Source organism: Desarmillaria tabescens, assembly GCF_030435595.1.
Source record: "Desarmillaria tabescens strain CCBAS 213 chromosome Unknown EV420scaffold_26, whole genome shotgun sequence".
In the NCBI taxonomy this organism is placed as follows: Eukaryota; Fungi; Basidiomycota; class Agaricomycetes; order Agaricales; family Physalacriaceae; genus Desarmillaria; species Desarmillaria tabescens.
This window is the reverse complement of record NW_026848325.1, coordinates 88,967-102,304: the sequence shown is the minus strand read 5'-3', so window position 1 is coordinate 102,304 and position 13,338 is coordinate 88,967. Positions and strand designations below refer to the sequence as shown.

At 49.0% G+C, this 13,338-nt stretch overlaps 7 protein-coding genes across 7 annotated transcripts; 3 read left to right on the top strand and 4 right to left on the bottom strand.

Moving 5' to 3' along the window:
• Nucleotides 1-551: 551 nt before the first annotated feature.
• Nucleotides 552-1,302, bottom strand: EV420DRAFT_1241679 (Calcipressin; the record flags this gene model as incomplete). The annotated part of the gene is made up of 2 exons (XM_060466643.1): nt 552-963; nt 1,016-1,302. Coding segments are annotated over 2 exons (699 nt in total), but the record flags the coding sequence as incomplete, so codon positions are not given.
• Nucleotides 1,303-1,866: 564 nt separating this feature from the next.
• On the bottom strand, nt 1,867-2,918 carry EV420DRAFT_1272911 (DUF1014-domain-containing protein; the record flags this gene model as incomplete). The annotated part of the gene is made up of 6 exons (XM_060467728.1): nt 1,867-1,966; nt 2,025-2,065; nt 2,116-2,145; nt 2,193-2,243; nt 2,348-2,761; nt 2,823-2,918. The coding sequence occupies 6 exons, from the start codon at nt 2,916-2,918 to the stop codon at nt 1,867-1,869; spliced, it is 732 nt and encodes a 243-aa protein (XP_060328690.1).
• A 65-nt stretch (nt 2,919-2,983) lies between these two features.
• Nucleotides 2,984-4,188, top strand: EV420DRAFT_586274 (uncharacterized protein). The gene is made up of 5 exons (XM_060482679.1): nt 2,984-3,202; nt 3,258-3,371; nt 3,424-3,610; nt 3,668-3,825; nt 3,883-4,188. The coding sequence occupies exons 1-5, from the start codon at nt 3,163-3,165 to the stop codon at nt 3,993-3,995; spliced, it is 612 nt and encodes a 203-aa protein (XP_060328689.1). The 5' UTR covers nt 2,984-3,162; the 3' UTR covers nt 3,996-4,188.
• A 1,639-nt stretch (nt 4,189-5,827) lies between these two features.
• EV420DRAFT_1245467 (uncharacterized protein) lies at nt 5,828-6,481 on the top strand (the record flags this gene model as incomplete). The annotated part of the gene is made up of 1 exon (XM_060466683.1): nt 5,828-6,481. A coding segment is annotated over one exon (654 nt), but the record flags the coding sequence as incomplete, so codon positions are not given.
• Nucleotides 6,482-6,765: 284 nt separating this feature from the next.
• Nucleotides 6,766-8,402, bottom strand: EV420DRAFT_1554545 (uncharacterized protein). Its single transcript, XM_060473613.1, has 3 exons — nt 8,152-8,402; nt 6,995-8,099; nt 6,766-6,935 (listed from the first exon to the last, which is right to left on the bottom strand). The coding sequence occupies exons 1-2, from the start codon at nt 8,335-8,337 to the stop codon at nt 6,996-6,998; spliced, it is 1,290 nt and encodes a 429-aa protein (XP_060328687.1). The 5' UTR covers nt 8,338-8,402; the 3' UTR covers nt 6,766-6,935; nt 6,995.
• Nucleotides 8,403-8,681: 279 nt separating this feature from the next.
• Nucleotides 8,682-9,620, top strand: EV420DRAFT_1644824 (uncharacterized protein; the record flags this gene model as incomplete). Its single annotated transcript, XM_060477696.1, has 1 exon — nt 8,682-9,620. The coding sequence occupies one exon, from the start codon at nt 8,682-8,684 to the stop codon at nt 9,618-9,620; it is 939 nt and encodes a 312-aa protein (XP_060328686.1).
• Nucleotides 9,621-10,859: 1,239 nt separating this feature from the next.
• EV420DRAFT_1554539 (uncharacterized protein) lies at nt 10,860-13,270 on the bottom strand. The gene is made up of 7 exons (XM_060473612.1): nt 13,153-13,270; nt 13,062-13,095; nt 12,854-13,004; nt 12,734-12,796; nt 12,522-12,682; nt 12,206-12,466; nt 10,860-12,157 (listed from the first exon to the last, which is right to left on the bottom strand). Exons 3-7 carry the CDS (start codon nt 12,950-12,952, stop codon nt 11,059-11,061), a joined length of 1,683 nt encoding a protein of 560 aa, XP_060328685.1. The 5' UTR covers nt 12,953-13,004; nt 13,062-13,095; nt 13,153-13,270; the 3' UTR covers nt 10,860-11,058.
• Nucleotides 13,271-13,338: the final 68 nt, after the last annotated feature.

The window sequence follows — 13,338 nt, the reverse complement described above, 5'->3', positions numbered from 1 at the left end:
TAACGAACCATGCAAAATGTTACTATACAAATTGTATCCCGAGAAGCACAGGTTTAAACTACCATACATATCCGATTGTCCAAAAGAAAGCGATGCTAGTCAAGGACAAAGTCCATTAAGTATTATACAATAAATGTCAGATCGAGTCGAGTTTCATGCCTGATAAAGAAGCAATCAGTAAAGAGCTCAAACGAAGAGACATCAAAAAGATCAGAAATAAAAAAGGCAATAATCGGTTTGTCTCCACAAGAGTCAGAACAGGTCTGATAGGTATACATCATCGTAGGTGCTTGGAAAGGAAACTCACCAAAATACATGTACTATGGTATCCCAGGAACATATCTATAGAAAAGGGTCGTCAGTTCCAGTTCGTCATCAAGGAAACGGAAAGGATCAGAAATAAAAGGCAATATCGGTTATCCACACAACCACATGGGTTCGGAACAGGTCTGATAGGTTTATCATCCCATAATAGCACAAGAGCACACAGCAAACCGCATACTCACAGTAATACTGATCAAACATATGATCTATACAGGGATTCGGGCGGGTAGAGGGGGCATAGCAGTGACCATCGGCCGCCACTTCGTCCTGGTAGGGGCCGTCTGGCCGTACACCCAATCCTCCTCCTCAATATCTTCATCGTATTCACACCGGTCACAGTCCTCTACGAAGACGCCCACGCAGGAGTCCTCAGGGCGTATCAGCACTTCCACACTAGGCCCACGCTCCTGCACCTGGAGAAGCTTGAGTGCGTTGATCAGGTCGTCAGCAAGTGGCGCCGCATTGGGTGGTTCCTCCCTGATAGGCTCCCAGCCCACAGGTGGCGATCCTGGTGGTGAGATGAGGAAGTTCTTTTCGATTGCGGGTGGGCGTAGGAAGTTGGCTTCGGGCACTGCTTGGCCAAAGTCTGTGATCAAGGGGTTGGGATCAGCTCTGTATACGCGCAAGATAGTTTGTGATCTGACAATAAGAGGTTAGGAGGAGAATAATTTGCCAACGAAAAGTTACACACATGTCTGAAGTACCCCGAAGGATAATGGGGTCACACTCAGTCTTAGCGACTTCCGCATGCTCCTCCTCAGTGTAAACCACGATAATCCGTCCAAATCCTGGTAGAGGTACCCATTGGTTGATTTCGCCGTATGTTTCAAAGTGAGACTTCAATACGGTGAGGATGACAGGGTGAAAGAAAGTCTTGGGTAACGAGGTCACTGCAAGTGTGTTGGTACGCCGTGATGGCGAGGACGAGGACGGCACAGACGATGATGTAGAAGGAAGAGAAATCGAATAGTTCGACATCATTGGTAGGAATTAAACGGCGGCAGAAGGAGTAGATGAGGGAGACGATGGTGATGGTTGATGTGAAGAGGTGGAGTCGATTTTATACCAAAAATTTTTTCCCCTCCAGTAGGTGCTGACATAAGCGGACCAAACTGCGCCGCAAATAGCTGTGCTATCAGACAGTGCGCTGCCCTCACCGCGGCATCGCCAATACTACTTTGCTAATCGGCATGCAAACGCAAGCTACTGTATTGCATTTCTGTCATGTGGACCGTATCTGTCATAACGAAGTGGACTGATTTACATTGTTTCAATTACTGAACATAAATGTACAAACCACTAGTACGGAGCCTAAGAAAACCGACTCGGGAAAATGTGGTGATGGTGGAAATATATTGTAATTGGATAAATGAGGAATGATAGCATTTTTCACAGATTCGCACAATATCACCTGTATATCGAATCAGATGTAAAATGCTGGTAGATCGAAAGGATACATACCCTTAGACGTGTTGTACACAGCGTTATGTGGAGCTCGGGCGGTATTCTCTCTTGTACCCTTCGCGGAGAAAAGGCAGTGCCTTATTCTCGCAGGCGCTCCTCAACCTGGGCTTTCTTCGCCTTGAGAGCCTCCACCTTATCTTGCTTACTGGCGTCATACGCGACCACTGTTTGATTGAAACTAAGGAGGCAAGGTCCGAGTCAGACAGAAACATTCAATATCTGAGATGCATACTCACGGGTTTTCAGGTGATTTCTGGAACTGCTTGTGCAATAAATCCTGTGCAGACTGTCAGTGATTACAACGGTACAGTTGGTAAGAGCACTGACTTTGTATTGCTGTAGGCGCAGCCCTGGATGCTAGCAGGAAATCAGTACATCGTTGTTGCATATCCCTGTGCACGTACATCTTGTTTGAGTTTGGGCAGTTCGCGTTCCTGGTAAGCTTCAAAGGCGGCCTGGAATCACATCAATCAGTAAATCCGCCACCGAGTCAAAGGATGACTCGCCTTGTATCGTCGCTAGAATTTGATATTCAACACCAGCGCAAAATGAGAAAAACAGCGCATATACTCACCTCGGGATGCCTTTCAATACCAGCCGCCTGCTGACCAACGGATGCCTTGTCCATCTTGGCGGTGACGACTTCCAAGAGATCCAGGGCATTGTCGATACCCGTCGCAGAGAAACTCTCTGGCTCCGCCGATTCCCATTCCTTCTTTCCATCATCGTCCAATCCACCGCCAGCAGCGATCGCACCGGGACCAGCGGGTTTTGGAGTAGGTTTAGCGGCCTTCTTGGCGCCAGCTTTGGGTGCGGCTTTGACTTTGGGTACAGCGGCTTCTTCTTCAGCAAGTAATCGTGCGTTCTCTGCCTTGCGCTCAAGCTCTGCTTTGCGTTTAGCTTCTTGCTCTTCTTTCTTGGCCTTTCCGCCTTTCACATTGGTATCTTTCCAGGCTTCGGCTTCCTTACGTTCCTACGCGGTAATGAGTAAGATCGGCACGGTGGACAATGACTCCAACAGATTCTCGTCTTACCGCTTCTGCTGCTGCTGCCTCCTTTTTTTTCGACTCGTTCTCAGCCTTCTTGGCTCTCCCACTCTCTTTCTTTGCGTTTCCACCTTTGGGAGCCATGAGTGTAAATGGATCGTTGGTGTACGAGGTTGTGGTCAGAATGGGAGCTGGCTGGGTGAATCAATCAGATTATCTTATCTGTGTTTAGTCACGTGAGCGGATATCTCCGATCGATGACATTCGATCAAAAAAATACACCCGAAAATAGACAGGGCTATCGCCTTCATCACAAGGCACTTGTACTTCACCGCTTTGTCATTCTAACCGTCCCCCCTTCCCTTCTCCTCCCTCTTTTGTGTTAACTATGGCTGACAAAGTCGCCAAATGGTCGTCCGGTTCGTCTTGTAAGATGGCTTTTCAGTATCCATTCTAGAAGCTGGTACTGACGCGACGCTGTAGACGGACCCGTGCTGTCACAAACCGACCTCTACCTACTCAACCCCACTCTCGAAATCCACCCCATCCTATGCGGGAAGAGTCCCAAGTTCCAACTTGTTTTCAATCTCAGCAACGGTCAGTTGGTTCTCAAGTGTTCGCTATTAGTGGCTCACACAGTGTTCGAAAGGGCATTCCGGGGGTTTCAACCCTGATCAGAGGGACGCTGATCTCCCTTTCAATGCTAAAGATGAGCCTGCGACGCTTCCCCGCGTTCAACAACTGTATATCATCACGGACATCACACCGTGGTGCACGACCGTTAAGAACGACCGGGGTGTTACTATGAATGATATCTGCCAGGCCATGTGGAGAGAGTGGGTCAAGCTTTATGTTCTCTGTTGCCCTCGGGTGCTGAACGTTACCTATCACAGTTATTCTGAGCACTACGTAACTGACACGGAGTTTGGGACGCTTCCCCCACGGCTGCAAGAGCAAGTCAAACGGGCGAGTAGCTCTCGAGGTGCTCAGAACGCCCATTGGAACATGTATTATTCTCCCGGACAAGCCGCGACTCGGTTCAGAAGATTTGGTAGGCTGTATTTCCGCTTAACATTTTCGAGTCATTCTAACAGTGCATGTGCTGAAGATTGGCTCCGCGATCGTTACTATTTCGAGAACTTGCGTCGAGATGACGGCTATGCGGAGTCTCGTCTTGGCTTCAAGGCTCCGAACATCTTTGTCATGTCTTTGACAGCTTAATCATACGTTTCAACAGCATCTTTCAGTCAGTCACTTCCGGATGTATAACATTTTCTTGTAATCCATAACCGTGTAACTCTTGGATCGATAAGAAAAAAACATCAGCCAGGAGATCAGGGAAGGCTGTTATTGGCCGTGTAAAACAAGATCCTTTTTACTGCAGCAGCGGCAGGGAGACACGGTTAATTGTACAGCCCAAGATGCCAAATGGTTACATCAGGCAGAATCAGCGGCTGTACCTCACGTGTAATTTGCAATTGCTCAATTTGGGGCAATCGCTGTTGAACTGAGGGAAACCCTCTAACCACTCACACCGACCTTTCATTGCTGTATTCCCCTCTCTCAATCGTCCGATCGGATACCGTATACATATTTATATGATATCAACATTCAGAAGGACGACGTCGGCAGAAAAATAGTCGCCTTTGTTACTTCTCGATCACGGAAGGGGGGGAAATATTTTTATTGGGATAACGAAGGGAACGGTCTGGTACGTGTATCTCGACAACACTGATTGTGACAGAGGTCTCATGGTACATGGAAGCACAGCTATACTCTATTCGGAACTTTTGAGCCAAAAAATATCAAGTCAAAACGGAAAAAGTGAGTCAAACCATCACGCATCTTCGCGTATCTCATGCTGTTACCTAGCGTGCCTACGCCTACTTGAGGAAATAACGCAACCGTTTTTGGATATTCGGAACTAGAAACAATACTCGGATATTGAATTCATGATGTCAGGCGGTGGTACTCCCTTTATTCCACCTCTAGTCACCCCCCAGAGTTCGCCTAATACCGCGGCTCAGCCTTCGCTTCAGCCTTCAGCCGCTCTTCAGATGCAGGGCACACCCTATACTCCATGGCAAGGGGCCCAGTTACCCAATGGTGGCTACCCAATTTTCCCTAACTCTCCCTACGCCCCAGCACCAGCGTTTATTCCCCAACTTACACCAGGTCAAGGAATGGCTGCCCAGCTCGCGACCCCCCAGCCCAATGTCCTTTCCAACGGATTTTCCCATGACTGGTCAGGTTACCCAAATCTAACTCCTTCGCCGCAGGAAAACAGTTCTTGGGGGAGCTCCAGTTCTTCTGCACCAAACGCGCCACTACCTCAAACGGGCGGGACACCATATCCATCGGCACCTCCACAACTAGCGAATGCAGGGTCGTGGGGTGCCCCACCGCCTGCTGTTGTGCCCGGCGGCTGGCCTTCCCCTGGAGCTTATCCCGGAACCTCCCCTTGGGATCAGCAGCCGAGGATGGGTCAGATGTATACCCCTGGTGGTATTGGTTTGGGTGTACAGCTCCCTGGTATGCATCCTATGTTTACGCCGGGTAGTTCTGGGATCCCAGGACAACTCCCCCCGATGAATAGCCCCATGGGCGCTATGGGTGGTATGGGCGGTGGGGGATTACCACCTATGATGACTCCTAGTGGTGCAGGTATGGGTGGACCGTTACCTGGAATGGGCGGGATAGGCCAGTTGACCCCCGCTTTTGCTGGGCTCAATCTTGGTGGTATGGGCGGAATGGGTGGCGGTGGAATGGGTGGTATGGGTGGCGGCATGGGTGGAATGAGTGGCGGCATGGGTGGAATGGGTGGTATGGGACTTGATAACGGTATGCAAGCACAACAGATGCAGGCACAAATGAATCGGCAGATGCAGATGATGCAGATGGGGCAAATGCAGCCTCAAGCACCTCAAGTCCCTCTGGGACGAGCAGGCGAACACGTCGGTGATCGCGTCAATCGTTGGACGGCTGGTGATCATTGTAGGTCTTTCAAACCTTCCACGGTCACATAGCAGAGCTTCATTCTTTCTCTTCCAGACGGACCGGTCCTCCAACCATTCCTCATTCATAAGCTAGGTGCCAAACCTGAGCTCAACCCCCTCCTTCAGCCTCCTCCGGACGACCTGGGCCGAGAATACCTAAAATGGGACATGCTTCATTCTCCCAATACCTGCCAGAGTTCGAAGGACGCTGGTAACGTCTCCTGGAGCTCAGGACGGGGCGAACCAGCGACCTTCCCGCGAGTGACTACCATCGTACTCTACATTGAGCGACAGCTAGCCTCTATCCAGATAAACGCAGCTAACAAGGATATTGGGGTGACCTGTGGCGATGTCATTGATGGTATAGCACATTTCATGCGAAGAATCGTCACGAAAGACGAAGTGGATACCTTCAGCCCAGCCGACAAGAAGATGGCCGTAATCGCGTACCGACGACATCGCTCTACGGCGCCGGGGATGCCTGGAGGTGCACTACCGAGGGAGATGATCCGTATGGATTTGTTGGGCCCCTGCTCGGTGTTCGGTGGTATACAGAAGAGTGACGCTCTCATTCAGAGACGATGTAACTCTGATTTCCCCTGTGCATTTGAGCTGGTGTGTATACAGATGCCGATGACACAAGCTGAGATCAAGGATCTGCAGACAAGGCAGAGGGCGGCAGAGGAGGAGCGGCGGCGTGCAAGGGAGAGAGAAGAGGCAGAAGTACAGAGGCGGGAGGCGGACATACAAAGGAGAGAGGCAGAGGTACAGAGGAGAGAGGCACAAATGACGAGACAAAGGGAGCTGACAGTGGAAGATGCACACTCATTGGGAAGACCAAGCAGGTCGGCGAGTAGATCTGGGTCGACGGCGGCGTCGAGTAGAACATCTTCTACGACACGGACGACGTCTGCGTCAGTATCACGTTCTTCGAGTCGGCGAACGCCTGCAGTGACTGTTCAAACGATCAGCGATGATGACGATCAGTAAACTGCTTTTTTTCTTTTCCTATACTCCCCCCCCTCCCCGTTTTCTTTCCTTCTAGCTTACTTTTTTCTTTCCATCTTTCCACTCAACTCGCAATTGATAATATCCTGCATGCATTCAATTTCTTTTCCCTCACTATGTGTAGAACAGCGTATCCTCACATGTACAATTGTACTTGCTATTTGTTCGACTAATTTCTGATGACTGATAACAACTGAAAGCTATAGACTAGCTCACCTCAAAGCAGACTCCGTTCATCTGGGCCTTGGAACTGCCATCCTCCTGGTTCAAGTCTTCGTCGAGCGCTCTTAAACGTCTTGGTATGTTTCTGGCACAAATCCTTCACATGCCTCTCATCAAGCAGCCTCAGAATTCGCCCGTTCTCGGGATCCAACCGCAAAAGAAACCTTTCGTACGTCCAGCTATCCGCCTGGAGATCCTTGCACCGTATACCGAAAACTCTGATGGAGGGAGGGAAATGGAAGCGAGTAAGGCCAGCTGGCCCCTCGAACCAGTTCCAAGTATCAAACCATATCATAAAATTGATGACCCCAGGACAACTCGTGCCTATGGTACGAAGGACCCCGCAGAAGAAATCCTGAGGGGTTGAAGTCTTTGAGAATCGGATCATGATTGTAGTCAAGGTAGATCCGTGTATCTGAATGAAGGACGAGAATTGTCTCTCGGCTCTTATCATGGTGTAGAATATGGCAGTTTGGAGCAGTGGGAAAGTGCTTGGGTCAGGGGGGATGGCCACAGGTATGCTTTTGAAATACAGGTCGTTAATGGCGACAGTGGTGACGGAGGCGGCTAGATGGAGGCAGGATTCCCCAGGAGTGAGCAAGTGATACATGTCCCCGTCATTGCGGAAGGAGCTCAGTTTCGGGAATGATGAGAAGATTCGATGAAGATCAGTGTGAGGAATGTAGAATGAGGACCGTGGCAGGATTTCGAGGACCTGAAGAGATGGGCAGGAGAGGCAAAGCGCATCAAGAAAGGGATCGGGAACAGCGGTGTTATCGCGCCCGTGATTAAACCTGGAGACCGGACGATTCGTGTTATTTAGGAAGATTTTGATGAAAGAGAGATTAGGGAGACATCTGATGATGTCGCTCAAATTTGTGATGGTCTTGTTTATGTCGCTAGTTTTGAGGGATATGTCGAGACGTTTAGTGTAACAGCCAAGATGATGGCCAGTCCCAGCGTCCTCTCGTGACCGCACAAGTTTGTCACGAAGGGAGACAATAGATGCATCACGTACAACGGTGATGTGCTCAAATAGATTTTTCAAAGCAAATATACTCCAAAGTTTGCAGACCCGGATGAGCCTTGATCTTGAGCTCTATATACGTTGCTTTAGGGATAACCGAGATCCACAACGAGAGGCTACGCACCAGAGACTTTTTTGTCTCTTGAATCTGAAATTTGGAGGGTGGATGAGTGAATGCCAAAGCCAAGCAATCGGGATCGTATGCTCCTGGTACTTGAGTAGCCAAGTCAAAAATGAGTGACCAGATCTCTGGGGGGAGCTCTACACTTGTCGGTTTAGTATTTCTCCTCAAGTGTAGCTTGGCCGACATTTGAGCAAGGTGAACGTTTGAGACAAGTCGGACCGAGTTTCCCGTCACGGCACATCCCGCAAGGTTTCCTCACTTCGATCCGCCCTTGATCCTTGTTACACCGCTAATATTGGGTTGCGAAGTGACAGTTGAATTCATGTGCAGGATCGCAGAATCTTTCCAATTACAGCCTTTAACAGCATCCGACATTCGCATGCTATTGGCCCCATCTGGAATCGTCAAGGAAACTCGTGGGCGGATGATGCTGAGAATCCGCTCTTTCATCCGTGCTATATGTGACGGACCAATTCCCCCTTGCCACCACCGGATCGACTCTCTTTCTTCCCACTCATCCTCCCGGTATCATGACTCTGAGGCCTCCTTCACACTTACGCAGGCAAGAGTCTACTACGGTACTACGGGCGTCTGTATTTGATGTCTTCGTTCAGCTGGGAGCACTGGAACAGAATAGTCCGGTAGCCGAATGGATGTTTAGTGATCCAGACAGCGAAGGCAATGGTGCACGTACAGGTGGGGTTCGGTTTGCGGAGTCAAACACAGGCAGCAGGTTCAGGGAGCGGTTCGATTGCGACTGCAGCTTTGGAGACTTGGATGATGGAAATTCCCACAAGGAGCGCCTTGCCCGCTCGTCATCCAGAGCATCCCGTTTCCTTGCTCGGATGCGGTCCAGGTCAAGGCCCAAGTCTGCCACCGCTAAACGGACTCAAATTCCAGAGGTTAACCTCACTCCCCTTTCACTTGAACCTCCGAAAAGGAAGCGTACTATGCTTCGTTTCAAGTCTCGATCTCATACCAATCTTCGTGCAAAGGCTGAACAGGATGCGACCCCCCCTCCCGTTCCACAGCTTACCCGAGCGAAGAGCGTCAGTTCGCCGCCGCAAACTCAGAAGCCACCCAGACAGTCGTTCTTCCGGTCTAAGACCCAGCCATATGGTCCGCCTGATGAAACCGCCTCCGTAAGCGAAAACTGGGAAGAAATATCGCCGTTATCCACACCGAGTCCGTCGGAGGACGACACTCAAGCCAGCACGAGTGTTGAAAATCCATTCCTCTATGGATTACCAGGAAACACTGTCGTTTTCCCTACTTCTGACGACAGCCATTCCCCCCTTTTTCGTTCATTTTCCGAGGCGGTCGATTCTGCGAGGCGATTACACATCTTTCCCGCTCGGCGGACGCAGTCCAAACCAGAGCCACTTCCGAATCGCATCAGTTCTATTTCCTTTGACACCCCAATAGCCGGTGCTTTGTCTGCTTCCCACACACAGTCTTTTCATAGGTAATGTTTCTAAATTGGACGGACACCACTCTTCGTAATTTAAGTGCGGGTTTCGGCTTCGAACGGTTCAGGGTTTTATATGTTTACCATTTATCTATGTGACGGTATAATATGATTATTCTACGTACTTATCGTACTTAACTTCATTTGGAACACTCGTATTTCGCTAGTATCTTAGACTTGTCGGCGATGGTTACCCGGCTATAAAGCTCCCCATGGGTCTTTCTGCTGCGCATCAACTGCGTATTAAATGGAGTCGCACTGCCCGTCTTAATTATAGCGGTCCATGCCGCTTATCAATCATCAAATTAACAACAGTCTCTATACTGACATTCATGCACCCTACATGTAGCAGTCGGTAACTTCGACACTTTTGCTTTGGTTGTCTTCCAATCTAAAGTTAGTGTTTACATTCAACGATCCGTTATACATATTCATCGTCAACGGATACGCAGACCTTCAGTTCAGGTATGTTATCACAAGAAACTTCTTGGGAGCTTTGCCATCCTTCCGTTTCGCACAGCATTATGGACATCTGGATGTCATTTTGAGAGGTACAGGGTACTTTGCCGCTGTGTCGCTATAACCGGAACTAGCCGGAATGATTCAATGCAGCTTGGTTTCAATAAGGGCACTCGGAAACTTCGTGGCTGATTTCCTATGTAAAATATTTAAGCTCTTGGGAAACATTGGCAACATCATGGAATGGCAAGGTTTCTCTTTTGGATTCTTTCTTTGAGGACCTTGAACTCCTTGAAAGCGGATGTGATGAGTGAGTCATCACATCTCCGATTATTTCCGAGGAGGAGCTGCCAAGACACAATCCCCGGTGATAGCCGAAATGCGGCATTCGCGCGGCTTGGATGCCGCTGTTGCCGAACATTCGGAATTCCAACACCTCTATTTTGTAAACAGAACTCTTTGGATGCTATTCCTAGTGAACTCGTTGCCCAGAAATGATCTAAAGTGCTGTTAAGTATACTATGATGCGATGTGCTGACCATGCATTCGGACTTATTCAGGCATGTTGGGGACTACATGATTGTTGGAATCCTCGGTGTTGCGCAGGGTAGACTCCTGGCTGGTAAGGCCAGTTGATATGAACTTATTATTCCTAGGCTCCTACAGAGCCTGTATTTATACTACTTCGCAATGTAATCTAGAATGTACTACAACTTTCTACTAGTCTCGTGCTTACTCAGCAACTCTCGGCATGATGCCGGATTGCCCCTTCTAGAACTTTCCGGCAAAATCCCAACAATGATGAACGTATAAAACACGTCAGGACCATGATCGCACTAAATTATCAAGGCGTTGGGCATACGCTTTCGCCTTAACTTTGGCTACGATATAGTAGCGCAAGTCTCCAAAATATTAGTGCCCCAAACTACTGTAACAACGATAAACGGAAAGTCAGATATAGCACAAGCCTCTTGCAGATATCACTCCTCTTCGTCCACATCCATTGAATCTGCACTAGGTTTCTCCGGTTCTCCCTCGTCATCTTTCTCCCTCTCAACAGTCCTCGAACTCTTCACTCTACCTCGACCTCTCCGCCCGCCCCTACCTCTTCGAGGAGTGACGACTTCTTCACTGGAATCATCGTCATCTCTACTCGGGCCGGAGGGTCTTCCACCTCGAGACCTACGACCTCCCCGTCCTCGGCGTCCACCGCGTCCTCGACGACCACTCGTGGGCTTATTGTTATTAGACACCGGCGGGACATGATCAACGTCAATCTCCCCATCATAAAATTCATTACGAGCAATCGTTCGTTCCTCCCGTCGCTCTCCCGCTTTTGCAGTACCACGCTCTTCGTCTTTCTCTTCTTGCGTACGCTCCTCGTCTGCTAACAACCCCTGGAGGTTCGGGGGTATCTCCTGCATCTCGACACTCGGCGCACCTTGCAGGTACCGGAGCTTATTCTTTATACTGATCGTGACGCGCTGCAATGAGGCAGGGGTATTTTGATTATCGACTTTCCCGGTAAGCGGTGGATGGAGTTTCCAATGGGAGTCAGCGAAGAAGGAGTCATAGACGGTACGCGGTAATTCATTGGGTATTGATGCGCCCACAAGGACGGAGGTCTCGTAAGTCCAGCAGCGACTGACGTTCTTGATTGTGTATCCACCTCCCCCGACAATCATGAGTGGGACATTGAATTTTCGGACAAAATTGACGCATTCGCCGTGTGCTGCTATAGACAAGTTGAATGCGCCGAGTCGGTCACAGCCTAGAGAGTCTGCCCCGCATTGAAGGACGATTGCTGACGGACTGAATGCGTGAACCGTGTCACCGATCACCGTCTTGAAAACGGTGAGGTACATCTCGTCATCGATCCCATCTAGCAGTGGTACATTGAGACAAAAGTGTTTCCCCAGTCCGCTGCCGTTATCGTCCAATTTACCAGTCCCAGGGAAAAAGTCGCCAGTGTACTTGTGGAAAGACACAGTCATAACTCTATTGGAGTTATAAAAGGCGAACTCGACACCATCCCCGTGATGGATGTCAATATCAATATATAGAACTCGAGGATGGTATCTGCACGGAGATGAATAGAGCGCCGAGCGAATTCCAAGACATGCGTACCTCAGGAGTTCCAGAATGCCCAAAACGATATCATTCGTGTAGCAAAATCCGCTGGCTTCCCCTCGCTTCGCGTGGTGGAGTCCACCAGCCCAATTAATAGCAATGTCGGTGGTACCAGCGCAGAGCTTTCTAGCAGCTGCAAGCGAGCCTCCGGATGACATACGACAGAAATCATACATATCGGAGAAAACGGGGCAGTCCTCTCCACAGTTGAAGTTGTCCAGCATTTGTTTCATCTCTCCCTGATTTTGCGGTGTAACTCTGCGTTGAAAACAATCAGATATGTTTTCCATCCCGCCATACGCATAACACTGACTTGGCTAGAAAATCAAGGTAGTCTGAATCATGATAGACTTCGAGTTCTTCTCGTGTAGCCCACCGAACATCATATATGTGATGCAGTTGTTTGTCAAGTCCATAACCCAACACCAAAGCATTCGTTAGCGTAAGTCGATGCGGCTTCATAGGATGACGTTCCTAAAACACAAATCATTAACTGACACTGTATTTAACGCCATCAATACTTACGCCATAGTGTTGTGCGCCAATATCTTTGGGAAAATAATATGAGACAATGGGTCGGGAATGAGGCTGCAAAAACTTTAAGCAACTCTTTTGGGAATATGAATCCAAAGTTCGTTCTCTTACATTTACTCTTTCGGTGATGGGCTGCGCTGTCCCATGAACACCACGGTCTTGAAAATATGGCGCCGAAGAGAAGGTCTTGGATTGAGATGCTCGGACCATCTCCGAGGATTGTATAGCGGTAGGGATATCAGGTAAGAGGCTTGATGTGGTGCTAAATTGATGTTTAAGTGTAAGTTCTCGAATTGTATAAATGCATCAGAAGACGAACCGTCTGAAGAAGTTTTAGACTCAGACTTTAAGATCTGAGCGGCCAAGAAAATTGTCAGAAATGCCCGCAGGAGTGGTGGTGGTGGTATCACCAATTAAGAGGGTCCCTGTAAAGATAGTGCTACAAATTCTAATACAGATAACGAAGGAGCCCCAGTTAGTGAACGAGTTATTTACATGCAAAGATCTGAAGATGAAGTCTCGACCGTGATCAGCCACTGCGTTACAAAGAGAGACAAACATCTCCCTTATTGGGGAAGCCGTCGCCTTGCCGAACA

What these genes read in the sequence shown, in the direction of transcription:
- EV420DRAFT_586274 (XM_060482679.1), top strand. Translation starts at nt 3,163, where the DNA reads ATGGCTGACAAAGTCGCCAAATGGTCGTCCGGTTCGTCTT. An exon ending in ATGGTCGTCCGGTTCGTCTT is followed by an intron (nt 3,203 to 3,257) that starts GTAAGATGGCTT and finishes GCGACGCTGTAG; the next exon opens with ACGGACCCGTGCTGTCACAA. An exon ending in GACTCGGTTCAGAAGATTTG is followed by an intron (nt 3,826 to 3,882) that starts GTAGGCTGTATT and finishes CATGTGCTGAAG; the next exon opens with ATTGGCTCCGCGATCGTTAC.
- EV420DRAFT_1554545 (XM_060473613.1), bottom strand. Translation starts at nt 8,337, where the DNA reads ATGTCGGCCAAGCTACACTTGAGGAGAAATACTAAACCGACAAGTGTA. An exon ending in AAGAGACAAAAAAGTCTCTG is followed by an intron (nt 8,100 to 8,151) that starts GTGCGTAGCCTC and finishes CAACGTATATAG; the next exon opens with AGCTCAAGATCAAGGCTCAT.
- EV420DRAFT_1554539 (XM_060473612.1), bottom strand. Translation starts at nt 12,952, where the DNA reads ATGGTCCGAGCATCTCAATCCAAGACCTTCTCTTCGGCGCCATATTTT. An exon ending in CCATCACCGAAAGAGTAAAT is followed by an intron (nt 12,797 to 12,853) that starts GTAAGAGAACGA and finishes AAGTTTTTGCAG; the next exon opens with CCTCATTCCCGACCCATTGT. An exon ending in GGCATTCTGGAACTCCTGAG is followed by an intron (nt 12,158 to 12,205) that starts GTACGCATGTCT and finishes ATCTCCGTGCAG; the next exon opens with ATACCATCCTCGAGTTCTAT.